At 51.4% G+C, this 15,105-nt stretch overlaps 7 protein-coding genes across 7 annotated transcripts; 6 read left to right on the top strand and 1 right to left on the bottom strand.

Moving 5' to 3' along the window:
* Positions 1 to 508: 508 nt before the first annotated feature.
* On the top strand, positions 509 to 1,412 carry MRS44_013976 (uncharacterized protein; the record flags this gene model as incomplete). Its single annotated transcript, XM_065617413.1, has 3 exons — positions 509 to 596; positions 653 to 733; positions 1,195 to 1,412. 3 exons carry the CDS (start codon positions 509 to 511, stop codon positions 1,410 to 1,412), a joined length of 387 nt encoding a protein of 128 aa, XP_065473485.1.
* Positions 1,413 to 1,791: 379 nt separating this feature from the next.
* Positions 1,792 to 4,755, bottom strand: MRS44_013975 (uncharacterized protein; the record flags this gene model as incomplete). Its single annotated transcript, XM_065617412.1, has 4 exons — positions 1,792 to 3,241; positions 3,297 to 3,477; positions 3,526 to 4,334; positions 4,388 to 4,755. 4 exons carry the CDS (start codon positions 4,753 to 4,755, stop codon positions 1,792 to 1,794), a joined length of 2,808 nt encoding a protein of 935 aa, XP_065473484.1.
* Positions 4,756 to 6,063: 1,308 nt separating this feature from the next.
* MRS44_013974 (uncharacterized protein) lies at positions 6,064 to 7,398 on the top strand (the record flags this gene model as incomplete). The annotated part of the gene is made up of 5 exons (XM_065617411.1): positions 6,064 to 6,248; positions 6,297 to 6,324; positions 6,383 to 6,525; positions 6,787 to 7,129; positions 7,198 to 7,398. 5 exons carry the CDS (start codon positions 6,064 to 6,066, stop codon positions 7,396 to 7,398), a joined length of 900 nt encoding a protein of 299 aa, XP_065473483.1.
* Positions 7,399 to 8,348: 950 nt separating this feature from the next.
* MRS44_013973 (uncharacterized protein) lies at positions 8,349 to 9,668 on the top strand (the record flags this gene model as incomplete). Its single annotated transcript, XM_065617410.1, has 1 exon — positions 8,349 to 9,668. The coding sequence occupies one exon, from the start codon at positions 8,349 to 8,351 to the stop codon at positions 9,666 to 9,668; it is 1,320 nt and encodes a 439-aa protein (XP_065473482.1).
* Positions 9,669 to 10,040: 372 nt separating this feature from the next.
* On the top strand, positions 10,041 to 10,418 carry MRS44_013972 (uncharacterized protein; the record flags this gene model as incomplete). The annotated part of the gene is made up of 2 exons (XM_065617409.1): positions 10,041 to 10,123; positions 10,184 to 10,418. The coding sequence occupies 2 exons, from the start codon at positions 10,041 to 10,043 to the stop codon at positions 10,416 to 10,418; spliced, it is 318 nt and encodes a 105-aa protein (XP_065473481.1).
* Positions 10,419 to 12,001: 1,583 nt separating this feature from the next.
* On the top strand, positions 12,002 to 12,761 carry MRS44_013971 (uncharacterized protein; the record flags this gene model as incomplete). The annotated part of the gene is made up of 2 exons (XM_065617408.1): positions 12,002 to 12,291; positions 12,341 to 12,761. The coding sequence occupies 2 exons, from the start codon at positions 12,002 to 12,004 to the stop codon at positions 12,759 to 12,761; spliced, it is 711 nt and encodes a 236-aa protein (XP_065473480.1).
* An 870-nt stretch (positions 12,762 to 13,631) lies between these two features.
* On the top strand, positions 13,632 to 14,669 carry MRS44_013970 (uncharacterized protein; the record flags this gene model as incomplete). The annotated part of the gene is made up of 1 exon (XM_065617407.1): positions 13,632 to 14,669. One exon carries the CDS (start codon positions 13,632 to 13,634, stop codon positions 14,667 to 14,669), a length of 1,038 nt encoding a protein of 345 aa, XP_065473479.1.
* Positions 14,670 to 15,105: the final 436 nt, after the last annotated feature.

Raw genomic sequence — 15,105 nt, 5'->3', positions numbered from 1 at the left:
CGTTTGCAGGGATTCAGGCAAGCTACGGGAGTGAAGTCTGTTTCAAGTTGTCATGAGCTGTGATGGAAACTGAGCTGACAGCGGCACGCAACCACACCATAGGCAGACTAGAACAGAATAGGAGGTAGGCCGCATATGATGGTCTGTGTGCTGGCAATGTCGGACTGTTTGTTCTGCAATTGATCGGTTCTCTGCAGATTGCTAGGTGGGCTAAGTCAGGGAAGCGGGCTGCTTCATGCAAGCACCCAGGGATGCATTTCACTTCCTCAAACCTGGAGTTCCTCGAGGTTATAACAGGCGTGGTATCCCGTCGATTTCGGTGAGACTGGTTCCTTGACAGTTTCTCCTTAAGAACATTATTGACAGCTGCTTCACCCCCAACCTCCTAACTGGTATCCCCTGTCTAGTTGGTCCTTCCCGCCTGCTGTCTGTTTGCTCGGATTTTATTGTTTAGCATCCGAACATTAGCATCCGAACAACAACTTTGTGTCCTACGCTATAATTCATCATGAGCCCATCTGAGGACTTCTCGAAGAAGCCTGCGGAAAAGAAGGAGAACGGCGTTGACCCAGTGAAGGACCAGGATGATACTTCTAGTAAGGACGACGAAGGCATTGCATAACGGACGAAGAACGTTGTTGACCTAAGAAAGAACAAGGCGAATCCTCTAACGAGAGCAATCAAGCTTTCGACGTGATCAAAGTCATGGAGCCTTTGGACGAGAAAAACAAACGTGAGTCTGGGTGGGACAAATTCTAATGGGAGACTGATATGTAAGCATCACCTTCTGGTGGTCTTCGAAGCTAATTTTGGAAGAATATCGCCAAATCGACATTCTTTTTCTTCTTCTGCTTGCATTTCTACAAGTTCTGTTTCTCAAGGGACTTGTTACAATATGTTTTACGCCCCTTCATGGTCTTGGTCTTGTTGGCCTAGGGTAGCTTCGTACTCGGTAGTCCAATCGCATGTTCTTCGGATCTTCGTTTTTATCCGGTACCGGTTGTCCCCACTTGGCGGTGACAACTCATGCTCGTTGGCATCGAGCCATTCGACGGCCCGGTGCATCGTCATGTTCTCCCATCAGTGTCTGCACTATCCTATAAAGCCAGCATATATCCTCCTCTTTATTTTCTTCATGACCTAGATAGACCTCTACTTATGACCCTGAACCCGACACTGAGTCTATGATGCCAGATGCCTTGGACGAAAAATTGAGGCTACGCGACGGAGCCGAGAAGCTGGAACTGCCTGATGAGGCCGCGCAAATTCTTGGTGACCTACGAACGGCGGTCAACGAAGGCGAAGCAGCTGTGAGGATAGATGGACACAAGAAACTCTGGGTATACAACGCTCCCGATTTATGCAACAGGCTTTCTTCTCTCGCCAGTGGCAAGGTTAGGAACCAAGCTTAACCCCAGGTCCTTCGCTAATCTGATCTCAAGATACCGGAGATCCATCAGCTGCTAGATGGAGAACGATTGAGGCCAAGGGAAGCTCCTCATCCCCGGCCAGAAATCTTTGGCTTGGACGAGAATGGCATCTACAATGATCCGGGATTTATTGGCCTGGCTATCCTTATCACGGATTCAATGCAAATTTCCATCAAGCGCAACGGGGCCAAGGCTGTCCCATATTTTTGGCTTTCCCAAGAGGGATTGATAATCATGCCAGACACGATATGCACACCTGAAGAGAAACATTTGGGGGAGACACATGAACGAGAGAGGGGTGTGCTGGAGGGAAGGAGCGGGGCTAAGGGAGTCTTCTTTTACATTATGCTTCCTGTGGAACCTAAGTAGTAATCCAACCACGCCAGAAGTCAGGATCTTCATCATCAAAGATCATATTATCTATCATGGGCCAAGGATCCATGTGTTCAAAGTCCTGGGGCTCTGAACTTCCCTGCCCAAACTCTGGGGCCTGGCTCGCATCAACGGGAACATCCGTCCGTGGTTCTGTGACTCTCGACTCCACGGGCACCCGGGGCGTTGTGCGGGGCGATGGACAGTCCTGTCGGGCTGACGCTGGGTGTGGCATACTTGGGGACAAGTAGGCTTCTGAGCTCTGGGAAGTCCGTGGGTTGCCTGAGCCTTCTCGGGTTATAACCTGGTGTAGCTCCGGACGGGACTCAAGGGAACGTGCTCTGGCGACATGGCTCTGCATCGGCGCCGTGTCTGGAGATGTCCGGATTGCAGGTGGGTGGGGTGGAACATTGCCCTGTTGTGCATAGCATGGCGTCTCTGCGGCGCTATGAGATGGCTCATAGCCGTATGGCTTGACAGGTGGCGGGTCTTGCATCGATGAGTCCAGGTCGGTATCCTTTGATGCTGTGTTTGCCTGCTCCTTTGTGGCCGGTGCCCGTACTGCAGGCTGATGCGTTGTGTCAGCCTCTGACTGCTGGCTCGGCTGTCGGCTGGCTGGAGGTGTCTGGATTGGAAGCTCGCCCCGAGACCCTGATCTGCAATTTAATGGGAATTCTGTGCCGTGACTCTGAATGGTTGGCGAGTTTGGCCGTATCTGGATCGTGGGCGGCGGTGGCGGGGCGTAGCCCGGTTGGCATTGATGTGCCACCTCTGCGGGGCGATGAGACGGCGGAGGACTATGCGGTCGGTTGGGCGGAAAGTCCTGCTCTAGAGGAGAACCGGAATTGACTGGGACGACTGTTTCCTGTCCTCGAACGTTAAACGCTGGAGGCGTCTGATGTGCCACTCTCTCGACTTGGTTGTTGAGGGCTGCCATGGTAGGATTTGCCGAGGCTGGGTTCAATGGGACGACGCCCTGAGAGAGTGGCTGATTGGGCAAACACTCTTGCGTTGATAGCTGCTGTGCGCAGCTGAGACCCGAATCCTTCCTTGCTATGTTCACTTCGCCGCCTGGCTCCGTGGCGGGGTGTTCGGTCTGCGGCTGTCGAAAGCTCCTCGAAGCCTCGTTGGGTGTGGCATAGTCAGGAGATTCTGTGCTCTCTGAACCGGATCTCGAGCTAGACGAAGTTTCCACTCTTTGGGTATCAGAGGCGGCTGTAGGAGATCTTGCCGGCGTTGGCTGTGCCGCGTTGGGAGAATCCCGGACAAGAAAATCCTCCCGCCCGTCGTCATGGGATAAAGACTCTATGTTTCTTCTCGCTCGAGAGCTTTGTAGCCGCATGTGCTCCGCGTGTAGTTCTCTCAACGGGACGAATGCCGAGTCGATTCGGAACTTAGCGAAGGACTCTAGGCCTAAGACCTTGCAGACGTCTTCTTGTCTACCAAGTTGAAATGTCAGCGATGTAGAGGCGAAGGAGGTAAAATGAATCTTACGATATGGATTTCTTATTATTAGCATTGAAGATGCTCGTGATTAGATTCGGAATATAAAGAACGCGCGAGTCTGCAGGGGCTTGTATCCCTTCTCTGAGAATCAACTTTGCAGCTAAATCGGCGATGCTATTGCGATGGTCCTCTGCTTTTTCAGCATATGGGGAGAAATAAAAACAGTTCTCTAGATTTACCGTTTAGGATAGGCACCTTGATATAGATGTACACTTACTAGCATAGGCATCGTAAAGCCGAAACCCCATAAACCCCATCTGATCAATAATTCTGTTCAGGACGGATATACCTTTGACCCATCGTGATCTCCGTTTTTCTTCCTTGGTGCCCAGATACGGTGCGCTCATGCCTAAATTTGTCTCGACCATTTTCAAGCAGCTTGATACTAGGAATAAAAACCATGTCGTAACCTTAGCTTCGGCATGATGATCACCGCCGAGTTGCCAAATGGTAGTTGAGTTTTGAGTTTGAAGCTCACTCTGGTGCTCTTTAACTTGTACGCAGCCATTGATTAACTGCACAGGCAACTCTACAACGAAGTCAATGTAACGAGACACCTGTGTGGCCTTGTCCTTAACGCACAGCTGCTTCAGTCCATCCGTGGCCTTCTTCATGATGGCTTTAGCATTATTTTCTTGCGTTACCTTCTCTAGATCGTCTTGTCGCGGGCTGTCTTGTCGTGGGTTCTCTTGTCGTGAGTTCTCTTGTCGTGGGTTCTCTTGTCGTGAGTTCTCTTGTCGTGGGTTCTCTTGTCGTGGGTTCTCTTGTCGTGGGCTGTCGGGCCGTGGGTTCTCTTGTCGTGAATCGATTGGCGTAAGACTACCTTGTTCTGAGTTATCTTGTCGGCGTCGTTTTGGTAATCTTTCGATTGGTGCTTCTGATGCAGAATGATGAGATTCGTACAAGCTGCCATTCAACGGTCTCTTGAGTGCCGAATCGGGCCCTTGCTGCAGGCGATCGAGGCCACATTGGGCCCTCTCGTGGCAGCTCAACTCTGTGAAGGCGCCAACGTGCACTTCCTGTTGACTGCTCCTATGTTAGCGGTAAATGATCAAGATAATATTAAAGCCTTTACTTACTTGTGCTTATCGAAATGGCACTTGCCAAGCGGGAAAAAGATATCGTATACTCGCCGCAGCGTTGTCGTGATGGCATCTTGGTTCGGACCTTCGTCGCAGCAACGCGTATACCAAAGGTATGCCCCATAGAAAGTTTGGTGAGGGTACTGGGGAAGAGTGAACGGTGATAACACCAGGTGTGCTGGCGCTTCGTGCTGTCCATGCCATACCACTAGGTAGATGGATGTGCGTTTTGAGGTAGAAATTCGTAAAGGGCGGCATAGTCCATCATTTTCGAGACAGAGAGCCTCGCCTTGGTCCTTTCTTGAGATGTAATGCGTATCATCACCATGTGGTATGTTGAATCCATCAGCCTGGTGAGCAACCATGATTCGCGGTAGAGAGGGGTGACGATGTTGAGAGGATAATCGTCTGTACCCGCCTGGTCAACCTTGAGGAGGCCTCACCACGTGCCCCACAGTATGCCCCCATGCTTTGAAAGGGGCCGAGAGGGGTGAATTACCAAATTGAACTGAAGGGGTGGGTATAGTTCCCAAATTTTTAAAATTTGGGAACTATACCCACCCCCTTCCACCCCTCCCCGGCAAGGGCTGAATGTGACAAAAAAGGGATATATACCTCCCCGTGTACGCCAACGTTCACTTTCATGCAAGCCACTGTTATTGCCTTGTTTCCCCTGCTGGATTGATTTACCTCCTCCTCCTCCGATCGCTGCGAACCATGTCTTGCACGGCAGCGAGGGAGCCTGAACATGAGGGCTTTATCATAATTGAATGCACAGTAGCTGTCAGTCATTAAACTGCCCTCTGGGAGTATCAACACTGATTAGATTAGGTCACCCAAGGAAGCAAGACACAGTTGGTTGAACACTTGGCTATACATAGTACCTTCTCTGCTTCTCCTTCCTTTATGAAGTGGATTGAGACCACTCCCTCCCTCCCACGAGGCATATTTGCGTGAATAAGGCGAACAAGACAAACAAGGCAAACAAGGCAAACAAGGCAGATGGAAGGCCTCAATACCAGGATGCAGGATGGCCGGGACTGAATGGCGGTGTAAGCTTTGAAATAAGGAATAAAAACTCTCCCCAGCCCCATCTGAGGACGTTTGTGAAATGACCAATGCCAACTTGTTTCCCGGATGGACTCTCGTGAACCAAGTCGACTCTGATCGCCTCTGAGTGCTGCCCAGGGGCTGATAACATGCCATGCTGTCGCTCCTACGACATGATGGTGGAATCCGACCACACGGTGCCTCGATGTCACCGGCTGGCAATGGCCCGGCTCGGGGTCGGGATTCCTTTCGATCCGTCTCGCCATGGAAGAGTGGCCTCGTCTGACTCGGTGATTCCAGCTGGCACCGTCCTCGTCAGTACCCGCCCTGTCGAGTTCCGTGCCGTGGTTGCTAGCGCGCACCCTGACGCCTCCGCCATTTTCCCTTCACTGTTCTTCAGTCTCTTCTTGCTTCCTTAGCCTTCGATGACTAATGACCAGCAGTTTCGTGACAGCGCTCTTCACCTGCCCTCCTTTGTCATTCCTTTCTGGGGCCCCAATTGCTTCTCTGGCGCTGTAACAGGGGAAACTCTTCATGATCTCATAGCAGCCTGACCGAGTACGACGAAACCCGACTGCGACGCCGACCACGACGAACCTCGACCACGAAGTCCAACCGCGCCAATGGCCCATGAACAGCCGCCGTACTTGTTTCCCAGCGATGGAAGCGAGCCCGACGATGAGGACGATACCGATTTAACCTTTGGCGACGATGATAAATCGACCACTACCTTAGACCCTGAGGAGTTGCATCCGACATACATCTACGACCGAGAGTACACTAGTACCTACGAAGGGGCTTGTTCTTGGTCAGTTGACTGCTTCTTAACCGCTCGTTGGCTAACGCGATCGATTAGCACACCTACCGACGACAAATATCAGCAGGTGATGAATTCCAAGTAAGTCAAGCCGATGAACAATTATCCATACCTAACATGAGTAGGTATTGGAGTGCTACGGAGGAGCCTGGCTGGAGCCTTCACCTAGCGCCCCTGAAGGAGAATATTCAGGTATTATCACACCGGCCATCGGTAATTTGTGTGCTGGCGTTGGGCCAGCTGGTACTCGATATCGGCACTGGAATAGGTACGGTCGCTGGCTTGGTACCCTGATCTCACACTGGCCGGTGTTTAACTGCAAGGCTCTTGGGCTATGTGCGTTTGACGATCAACGATCCATGGCGAGCTCTCCAAAGCTAACGGGCAAGAAGTCAGTTTGCCGAGACCCATCCTAGTTCAACGGTCATTGGGACAGACATCGCTCCCATCCAGCCGCTTAGGGTCCCGCCCAACGTTCAATTGTGAGACGTTGACCGGGTTTGAATGGGCTTTTGCTAACTGGTGCCAGTGAACTCGATGATTGCAATCGAGACTGGGCTTGGAGTCCCAGGTCTTTTGACTACGTTCGTATATGTAACATGACCGGTAATGTCAAGGACTGGCCACGACTTTTCCGCATGGCCGGCCAAAGCACTCGAATTGGAGGCTTTATGGAGAGCTCTGAAGACTCAATCTGGTTTGGAAGTACAATACCTGGAAGTTCTCTTCCTCGGGCTTTGCAGGTGTGGAACCTGAGCATTGTGCTGGCAGGGATTCGTTCAGGGCGTTCCTTTCACATCGTCGAATACGATCAGCAGATGCAGTCAATGGTGGAGGCCGGGATCGAGGTCATACGTACAGATCATAGCTGGGTAAGTGAGGAACCGTCATTCATTCGACGTCATTCATTCGAGACTACAAGTAACATTTCTCTGCACAGATCTCGTACAGCGAACGATTGCTACACAATTTATTGGATGATCTCGATGGCGTTTTCAACTTTCCGGCCAAGCAATTGGGATGGAGCCCCGAGAGAGTCACCGTCTTTCTGAGCGACGTTCGGAAAGCGATTATATCACATGGCCGTTGGCTTGGCTTTAGAAGAACTGTTGTTATCGGCAAGGTTTCCCAACCTCCATAACCGTAGCCTTGGACAATGGCGCTCAGGACATTTGGCTTGGGGGGCGGCGACTGCTTCTTCAAATGTACGATACTTTGATTCTCTAATCTCGGATTGATCTCTCTAGTGTTCCTACCGTTGCCTTTGTTGAGATGTTTGCGGCTGATGGGAGAAACTCTTTGTCATGTGTTCTGCGCCAGTAAGATGTCGTTCCCCGCGATGGGCGCCGCAGCTCGCCGCCCGATGATCCTCGGAGACTCGTATGAGACAATCCAGCGGCCGCGCCCATTCTCGAGGATGGGCCGATGCTTTCCCTCAATCATCTTAGGATCGCTTGGCACACTGTGGCAGTTGATGCTAGTGGATACATCTTTCCATGGGCTGGCCGATCGTTGGACCCCTGCGTTACGATATGGACACTGTGTCGGCAGGGGGTTACGTGCAGCACGAATCACAACGTCGCACGAAGGAGACGCGTCGCGACTCCCCTTCGTGATGCAGGTGAGGCTTGCTTTATCTGATGCTTGCTTTTGCGGTGGCAACGCTATTGCTTTATTAAGCAAGGTCGAACGCGTCTCGACAGAGCTGGGGCTTGCTCATATTCTGACCTCTCACATGGGGTACCGTGCGGGATGACAACAGGCTAGACTATCCACGGTATTTAGTCAAGTCTTGTCAGCTCCCACTTCTCGATGGCCATATCCATAAGAACTCCAAGTCCACTCAAGCCGCCCGCCTCGACTGAATGCCAGCCAAACCGCTATTTCCAACACCATTCTTTACCTTTACTTTTATCCTACTATAGCCGGCAGCAACAGGAAGAAGCCACTATGCTCTTGTCCGCATTTATTACGAGGCCCTGGCAACGTCAGAATGTTTTCTCTCAAAGGCTTGCCACCACTCGGGGTTCTCCTCTTCCCAACCACCTCAAGCGCACGCCCTTGTCTGCTATATCCTGCTATAACAAAACAATGATCAATAAATCGTCTGTCAATGTCACACCAATGACTTTTGAACGCTCTGAAAAAACACGACCAAACGTTCGACCAAGTTCGGAGTCTTGTTTGACAAAGACTCCAACAAACAGCCCTCGAGATCCCATGGGCGACGACGGCAAAAATCGTGCACCCAAGGAACGCCCTCTCGCTGCGGACGAGTTGGAGGAGAGGCTGGTGAGGGTTGTTGCACAAACGGAAAGAAGTCCTGAGCAGTCAACTCATCAACAATCTTTCGCTCATGCGCCACGCAACCTCCGTCCTGATGATAATTCCGACACATGCGAACGCTCCCTTGCGGACCCTACTTCCCCTCGAGTAGCCCGAGCTACACCGCTGGTATGCGACCTGCCCTGCCACCCATACCCAGATGGCAACTACGACGCCCAAGATGGTTCCGTTGAGACTTTTTCATTTCATCTTGCTAAATGTCTGGCCACCTTGGGTGCTGATGTCACTCCGAGAGCGATTGAGTTTCATCCGGTCGAAGCCGCTAAGATTCTGCTCGAGAAGATCGAGGAGAGACGCCGATCATCCGTCGGAAACCCATTAGGTAGACAACATGGCCTTGACATCGATGACGAGACTAGTACAGGCACCGATACCACTGCTGGGACTGACACGGATACCGATATCACTACCGATAGCGGCATCTCTATGGAAGACGATATCTATACAAGCAGCTATATCAATGATGATATCGACGCTGATGAGATTAACATCGACGATGACCCAGGAGATGGTCTCAATGACGATGAACGTTATATGCTACTGAGGCTCTTTGGCATCCGAGTCCGCTTGCTAGACGGCGTCGTCAAGGAAGGCAAAATGAGACGATGCGATGTGTGCGTCACATGTGAGTGGAACCAGCTTTTCACAGCAGCTCATTGTTGCGGGCTTGTTGAAGTGGTTGCGACGATTGAGTCACAGGTGCTACCCCTCGAAGGTCCCCTCGTGGAGCGGGTGCGCCATTGCGAGAGCATTTTGGGACTGAAAGACTTTTCTCTATTGCATAGCACCCTCAGTCCAAATGAGTGGATTGAATCGGTCGGAGGAGTCATCAAGCGCCTGCAAGAGAGCACCCTTCGTTTGGAAAGCCATGAGCTTGTGGACCTGGCCGGCAACCCTGAGGTAGAAGCCTGGTATGCCACTATCTGCCTCGTTAAACTCGGGTTCCGTCCACCAGAAGGTTTATTATCTCGACTTCTTGAGGTATTCAACAAGACTTTGTGGGAGGCGGACCGCCAAGATGGCTACGAGAGACGGCAGGTAACAGATCTGTCCTCCACGGGCTAGGCTTCCTGGATTGTGGCTCAATCGTGTCAGCATGAATTTCCTTCGCATGTATGTTAGCCAGAACAACGACTCTGCTCGATTTGCCATCCATGAAATGATTTCGACATGTGAACGTGTTTCCTCTACGAGAGTACAGTACTGGAGAGGTAATGCCCTCCTTACAATCAGTCACCAGACGATGACGGATCTGGATACCCCACCAGGCTTCAAGTAGAAGACGCCTTTGTCTCCCGAAACATTGATCGCCTATCTAATAATAAATATGCGAAATTTGATGGAAGTGGCTACTTAACTAGAACGTCTTGCCATTCGTGCCTCTCGTGTTCGTATCGTTGCCTATATAAGGAGTCTGACTTAACGTTGAAGAGGGCCATGGATCAAACTCGTCAATCTTCTCTATCACACGTCATGAACCTATACATGTATTCCGAAGCGAAGGGCAAAGCCCAATTGAAGTAAGTGATTACTTGATTTTTGGTATGGCCTCGCAGCATAGCTAATGGTTTCTCATTTAGACCAAAGAGAGGACCGAAACCAAAGGTCTTCTACCACGGCGCGGTTTCGGGGGCGCCGACAGACGAGCTAAGAGAGAGGGCCGAGAAAAATGGTTATAAGCCAAACGAAGTCATCTACATCCTTGACGAGAAAAGTGACGATAAGGACAGACTTGGAGTGGCGGCATCCGGTGGCGTTATATTGCTCGGGCTCGCCGGTATTATTCAGGGCGCCAACGGTGCACGGCCGAGGTAACAGGTGTGCGTACTTCCGCGAACCTCACGGATCGCAGCGGCAGGAAGGCTGTTATGAAGGGCAAAGATAGCACGCCGGGCTTGTTTAGATGCCGGGACATCGAGAGAACCCAGTAACTTGGCAGTGCATTTAGGCAATACCTCGATACAATACAGACTCCGTACTTCAAGCTGATAAGAGAGTAACACTTCCCGCCACGCAGTAAGCGAGTATGATAGCTCAACCAAGAGCTTCGTATTCTCAGGGGCGGTGTGCTTCACGCACAAGGCCGTGATAAACCCTAGTCTCTTGGTATCAAGATGCTAACTTCTCAATGGCTGCCAGCCACAGACCTGATCTGTGCCTTGGACACCAACTGCCCACCAACCCGAAACCGCCACTGTCATCTACATTCCTGCCAGATTATTTCCAGTCCCCCACCTCTGGACATTCAACAGGGGCTGGTACGGAGCTGAAAGCTCGGGATGCAGCAGGATCTGATACGGAAAGCCCAACGTCATGAGTGCTGGACGGCTTGAATGTCTATTATCTACCGACATCAACGTGCCTGAGTAGTCGAGGTCAACAGGTTTGCCGTAATGCAATTACATCATACCTCGCAACGCAGACAATGGTCCTTAGTCCTGCCATGCTTGCGTGTCTTCTCTAGGCATTGTGTGGCTGTGGACTGTACCGCCTACCTCGCAGATCCTTGCCATTCCATCTCTCCGAGTCCCCGTCATCGCCAACGGGCTGTTCTCATGTGGCGCTCAAATTTCTACCCTGGACACATCGCCTGGTTAGCGGACAGGCGACATGCAAGTCAACCAGATCAGCGACGCATGATCGAACACTAGAGAACATTGCTGTCCGGGTCTCACGGAGGCTCCGGCTGAGCTATCATTCCCAGATTGTATACCTGCCCTGTTCCTCTTCCCGAGACCCTGAAGACTCCAGACGGCGATGGTACTCCCGTCCTCATGAGTTTCTGTCTTTTCAACCACCCGCCTAGCTGCCGCAGTCTTTCACCTCCCTCTTACCTCAGATCACACTAGCTGTAAGCCATCCTGCGGCTGTCCCGATTGTCTCAGCAGCTAAGACTGGCTGCGTTGCGCTGTCTTGCTTCCGGAAAATGGCAAAAGGAAGTGCTCAATCCTTATTTGCGCGGGGAAAGATGCGCCTCCGCGGGAGGGGTAATATGGAACAGACACGTTGCACTGCTGCGTTGGTCTGGTTGTATTGACCAAGCGACAGACGCCTCCTAATTCACGCAGAGGTGGGCATGTCGAGCCAAAGATAAGCCATACATAACAGCACATGTCTCCATCGTTGAAAACAGTCTCTCATCACTAACCAAGATGGGCCTTCCCGTGAGTGATGAAAAAACTCCACTTCTGGGAACAGGCAAACTCAGCCGGTCACACGCAATCTACATCCTCCCCTACACTCTTCTTCTTTTTCTTTGCTTCTTTTCCAGCTTCATTCCACTGATGCCAACCCATTTTTTGAATGAGATAACTTCTGCGAACCCGGCGCTGTCAAAACTGGTACCTCTGTTTGCCCCAGATGCCATTCAGCGTATTTGCTGGCCCCTACTACCCCCCATGCTCGACTATGCGGTTCATCTGGGTTTGTTACTTTCCGATCAAGCGCGAGAAAAGAGATTAATTCGGAAGTCGGACTCTCTGAGCGTCGTTCTGAAGAGTCTCCTCCTGAAGGTCATTCCGATTCTTACGACCATCATTCTCGCCATAAAGGCGACTCGACTTCCGACCTGGCCTTCCCTCTCGTTCGGCGTCGCTACCTGTGTAGCGATGGGAATGGCGACTTACTTCGTCTCTGTTCCCTTGGCTAAGGAGACACAAGCACGCAAAGCATCCAGGGATGATAAGGTGTACGTCGCTGGACTAATCCAGAACTGATCCAGAATCTGACTGTATAAGCGAAATGAATTCCTCAGAGGCACACGAGGCACAGGCCCATTACACAGCGTCGACAAAGACAAAGGCAAGGTATAGATCCGCCTGGCAGGTATTTCTCTTCATTGGTATCGTCCTTATCTTTCTATTCCTGGCGGACGAAGGCAGCATGGTGATCTGGCTTCGGCTCGGGCATCAATTCTTGTCAATTGATGAGACATACGACAAGTTCGCGCAAAGCTATCCGAAGGTCACTCCCATCCTCAAGGCCATGCGCTCAGGGCCTGGTATATTACACTGCCTCTTTCTGGCGAGTGAAAGGGTCTGGACGGCAACGCCAATGCCATTGGGTCAAGTGGAGTGGGCATGGAAGAGCCACAGCCCCCCTGGAACTGCAACTCAGCCAAGCCCATTGCAGAGCAAATATGCTAGTGATGCAGTCTAGGGTTGAGTTCATGTGAAACCCTAAGGTATTGGATGGACCAAGAATGTCGAGTGACGAAGAGTCATACTGGCGGCGCTACGATTATGAGTTTGGAAGAGGGCATCGGGTGGAAGCGGAGGCGGCAAGTGTACCCCGGGGATTGACGGAGGAGATGAGGTTATTTTCGTTATTTATGTAGCAATCCATGGGGTTTTTGGCACAAACGTGAGCTTGATCTGTGGCGGCCGACGGCTTCAGTCATGAGTCGCGTGCGTGGTCGCCTAGTCTCGTAGCGATACCTCAGAGAGCTAAACGCATGACACAGGGCATACTGACTTCATCGAACGGACGGGGGTTGACGTCGTAAGAGCGATTAAACGTCAGGAAGAATCGCTGCGCACCATATTCAGAGCCCCAACGACTGATGTACCGAACTGAAAACGGGGCAGGCAGCCTTGGACTCCTTGGGCATTATTTTTGTTGCTGTTCTCCTTGAAACTTCATGGGTCTCTTGATACGTCGCTATTGCAGCAGGAAGTCGATAGCATCGTAGCTCGTACTACCCGCTGATCCTACCGATTGAAGCTACATAAGAGGGGCAAGAGGAACTAGTTGGTTTGCTAGGTCGCGAGCACCTCGTCGTCTTCGCCCCTCTTTCCCCTCCCACAGCCACCATTTGACAATTCAGGAGACCTACTCACCAACTATAAATTCGTCACCCTCAACATCAGCGCCTTACAAACAACTTTGTTCTACTGTCAATTACTCTTATTTTTCCTCATTATTCGAACCTCGCTATTATCCCACTTTATTCTTTGTGTAAGCTAACGTCCCTACCGGAGAAAATGTCTGTGTTGACCAACTTCTTGCTGTAGGTCACTATTGAGGCCAATGAAGTCAGATGCAGTTGACCCCTTGCCCAACATCACAATCATAGCGACGGGAGGTACGATAGCCGGTGCAACAGATTCCTCAGCAAGGACAACGGACTACGAGGCTGGCGCCTTGCACATTGATGACATCACCGAGGATATCTCTGGCGCATGGCGCGACGATGCGATTGTTCACTACGACCAGTTGATGAATGTCGATAGCCTTGACATTGACTCATCGCGTGCAATCAGCATCAGCCAGCGCGTCACAGAAGTGGCAAACAATCCACACATACAGGGAATCGTTCTTCTGATCGGCACGGATCTCTTGTCCGAGGTAGCTGTTCTCTTAGCCCTGACGGTGACAAGCCATAAGCATATCGTCATGACAGGTGCCATATCGCCGCACAGAGCCTTCAGCGCAGATGGACCCGGCAATATCCTCGCCGCTGTGAGAACAGCTGCAACGAAAGGTTGGAGCTCAGAAGGACACGAGGTCGTGATCGTCATTCAGAATAAGATTATGGCTCCCTGGGGAACCAAAAAGGAGAACAATGAGTTCTTGCCCGGACCAAGGTCGTTTCTGGGAGATATAAAGGATTTTAGACCGTTTTTTCGATGGCTCCCCGGCCCCTGTGCTCCTATGAAGTTCGACCTTAGTGGGCTCTCGCCGGGAACCCTATTGCCAGAGGTGGTCCGCTTTGAAGCCCACCAAGACTTTCGCGCATATCTTGTTGAGGCAGCTATCGCCAATGGTGCCAAGGGGTTAGTCCTAGTGGGCTATGGAGATGGGCATTGGCCGGCAGCATCAGCGCAACAGATCAAGAAGCTGGCGGATGAGACCGACGTTGTTATGGTGTTTGCCGCTGAGGGTCAGTTAGAGTATGTGGCAAATGCGCGCATTGGAGCTGGAATACCGGGAGGCGACTGGAACCCGCGTCAACTCAGGATCTTCTTGCAGCTTTTGCTTTGGGAGGGGGCTGATAAAGAAACAATACGGAGGGCTGTCTTGAGCTCGCCGGGATCGTGTCTCTCACGGGGTATTCAGGGGAACTAACACGGGCAAGGGCCACGAGGTGTGATCGCAGCAGACATCGGCCGGCGTCGCACCATCAACCAGCGTCAGCGTCTAATTTCGTGACACATGGGTCACAAAATGTAGGCGAGCCTACGCCTGATTCACCAGATTTATCTAGAGAGTAGAATAGTCAGGGCAAAATCATCCCACTGTAAATGCGATCCACTCTCCTGCAAGATGGCTCCAATCGTGATCATCTGGCCGAAGCTCCAGGCATAGTAGAAACCACGAAGACATTCTCTCATTGCAAGTAAACGAAGCCTTCCATTGAGTTCGGCACTCTGCTACCCGAGACGACGAAACCCGCCACCGGGTGTCTAACTGTAGACAAGGTCGGCCGTAAGACAGTGTTGAAATGAGAAGATGCTAATTGCTTTATTCATCCTAAAAGTGCAGTAGGGGAACCACTGTTTAT

Source organism: Fusarium solani (assembly GCF_023522795.1).
Source record: "Fusarium solani strain SB1 chromosome Unknown bctg00000009, whole genome shotgun sequence".
Taxonomy (NCBI): domain Eukaryota; kingdom Fungi; phylum Ascomycota; class Sordariomycetes; order Hypocreales; family Nectriaceae; genus Fusarium; species Fusarium solani.
Note: the sequence above shows the minus strand (reverse complement) of the source record. Positions and strands in the feature narration are given on the sequence as shown.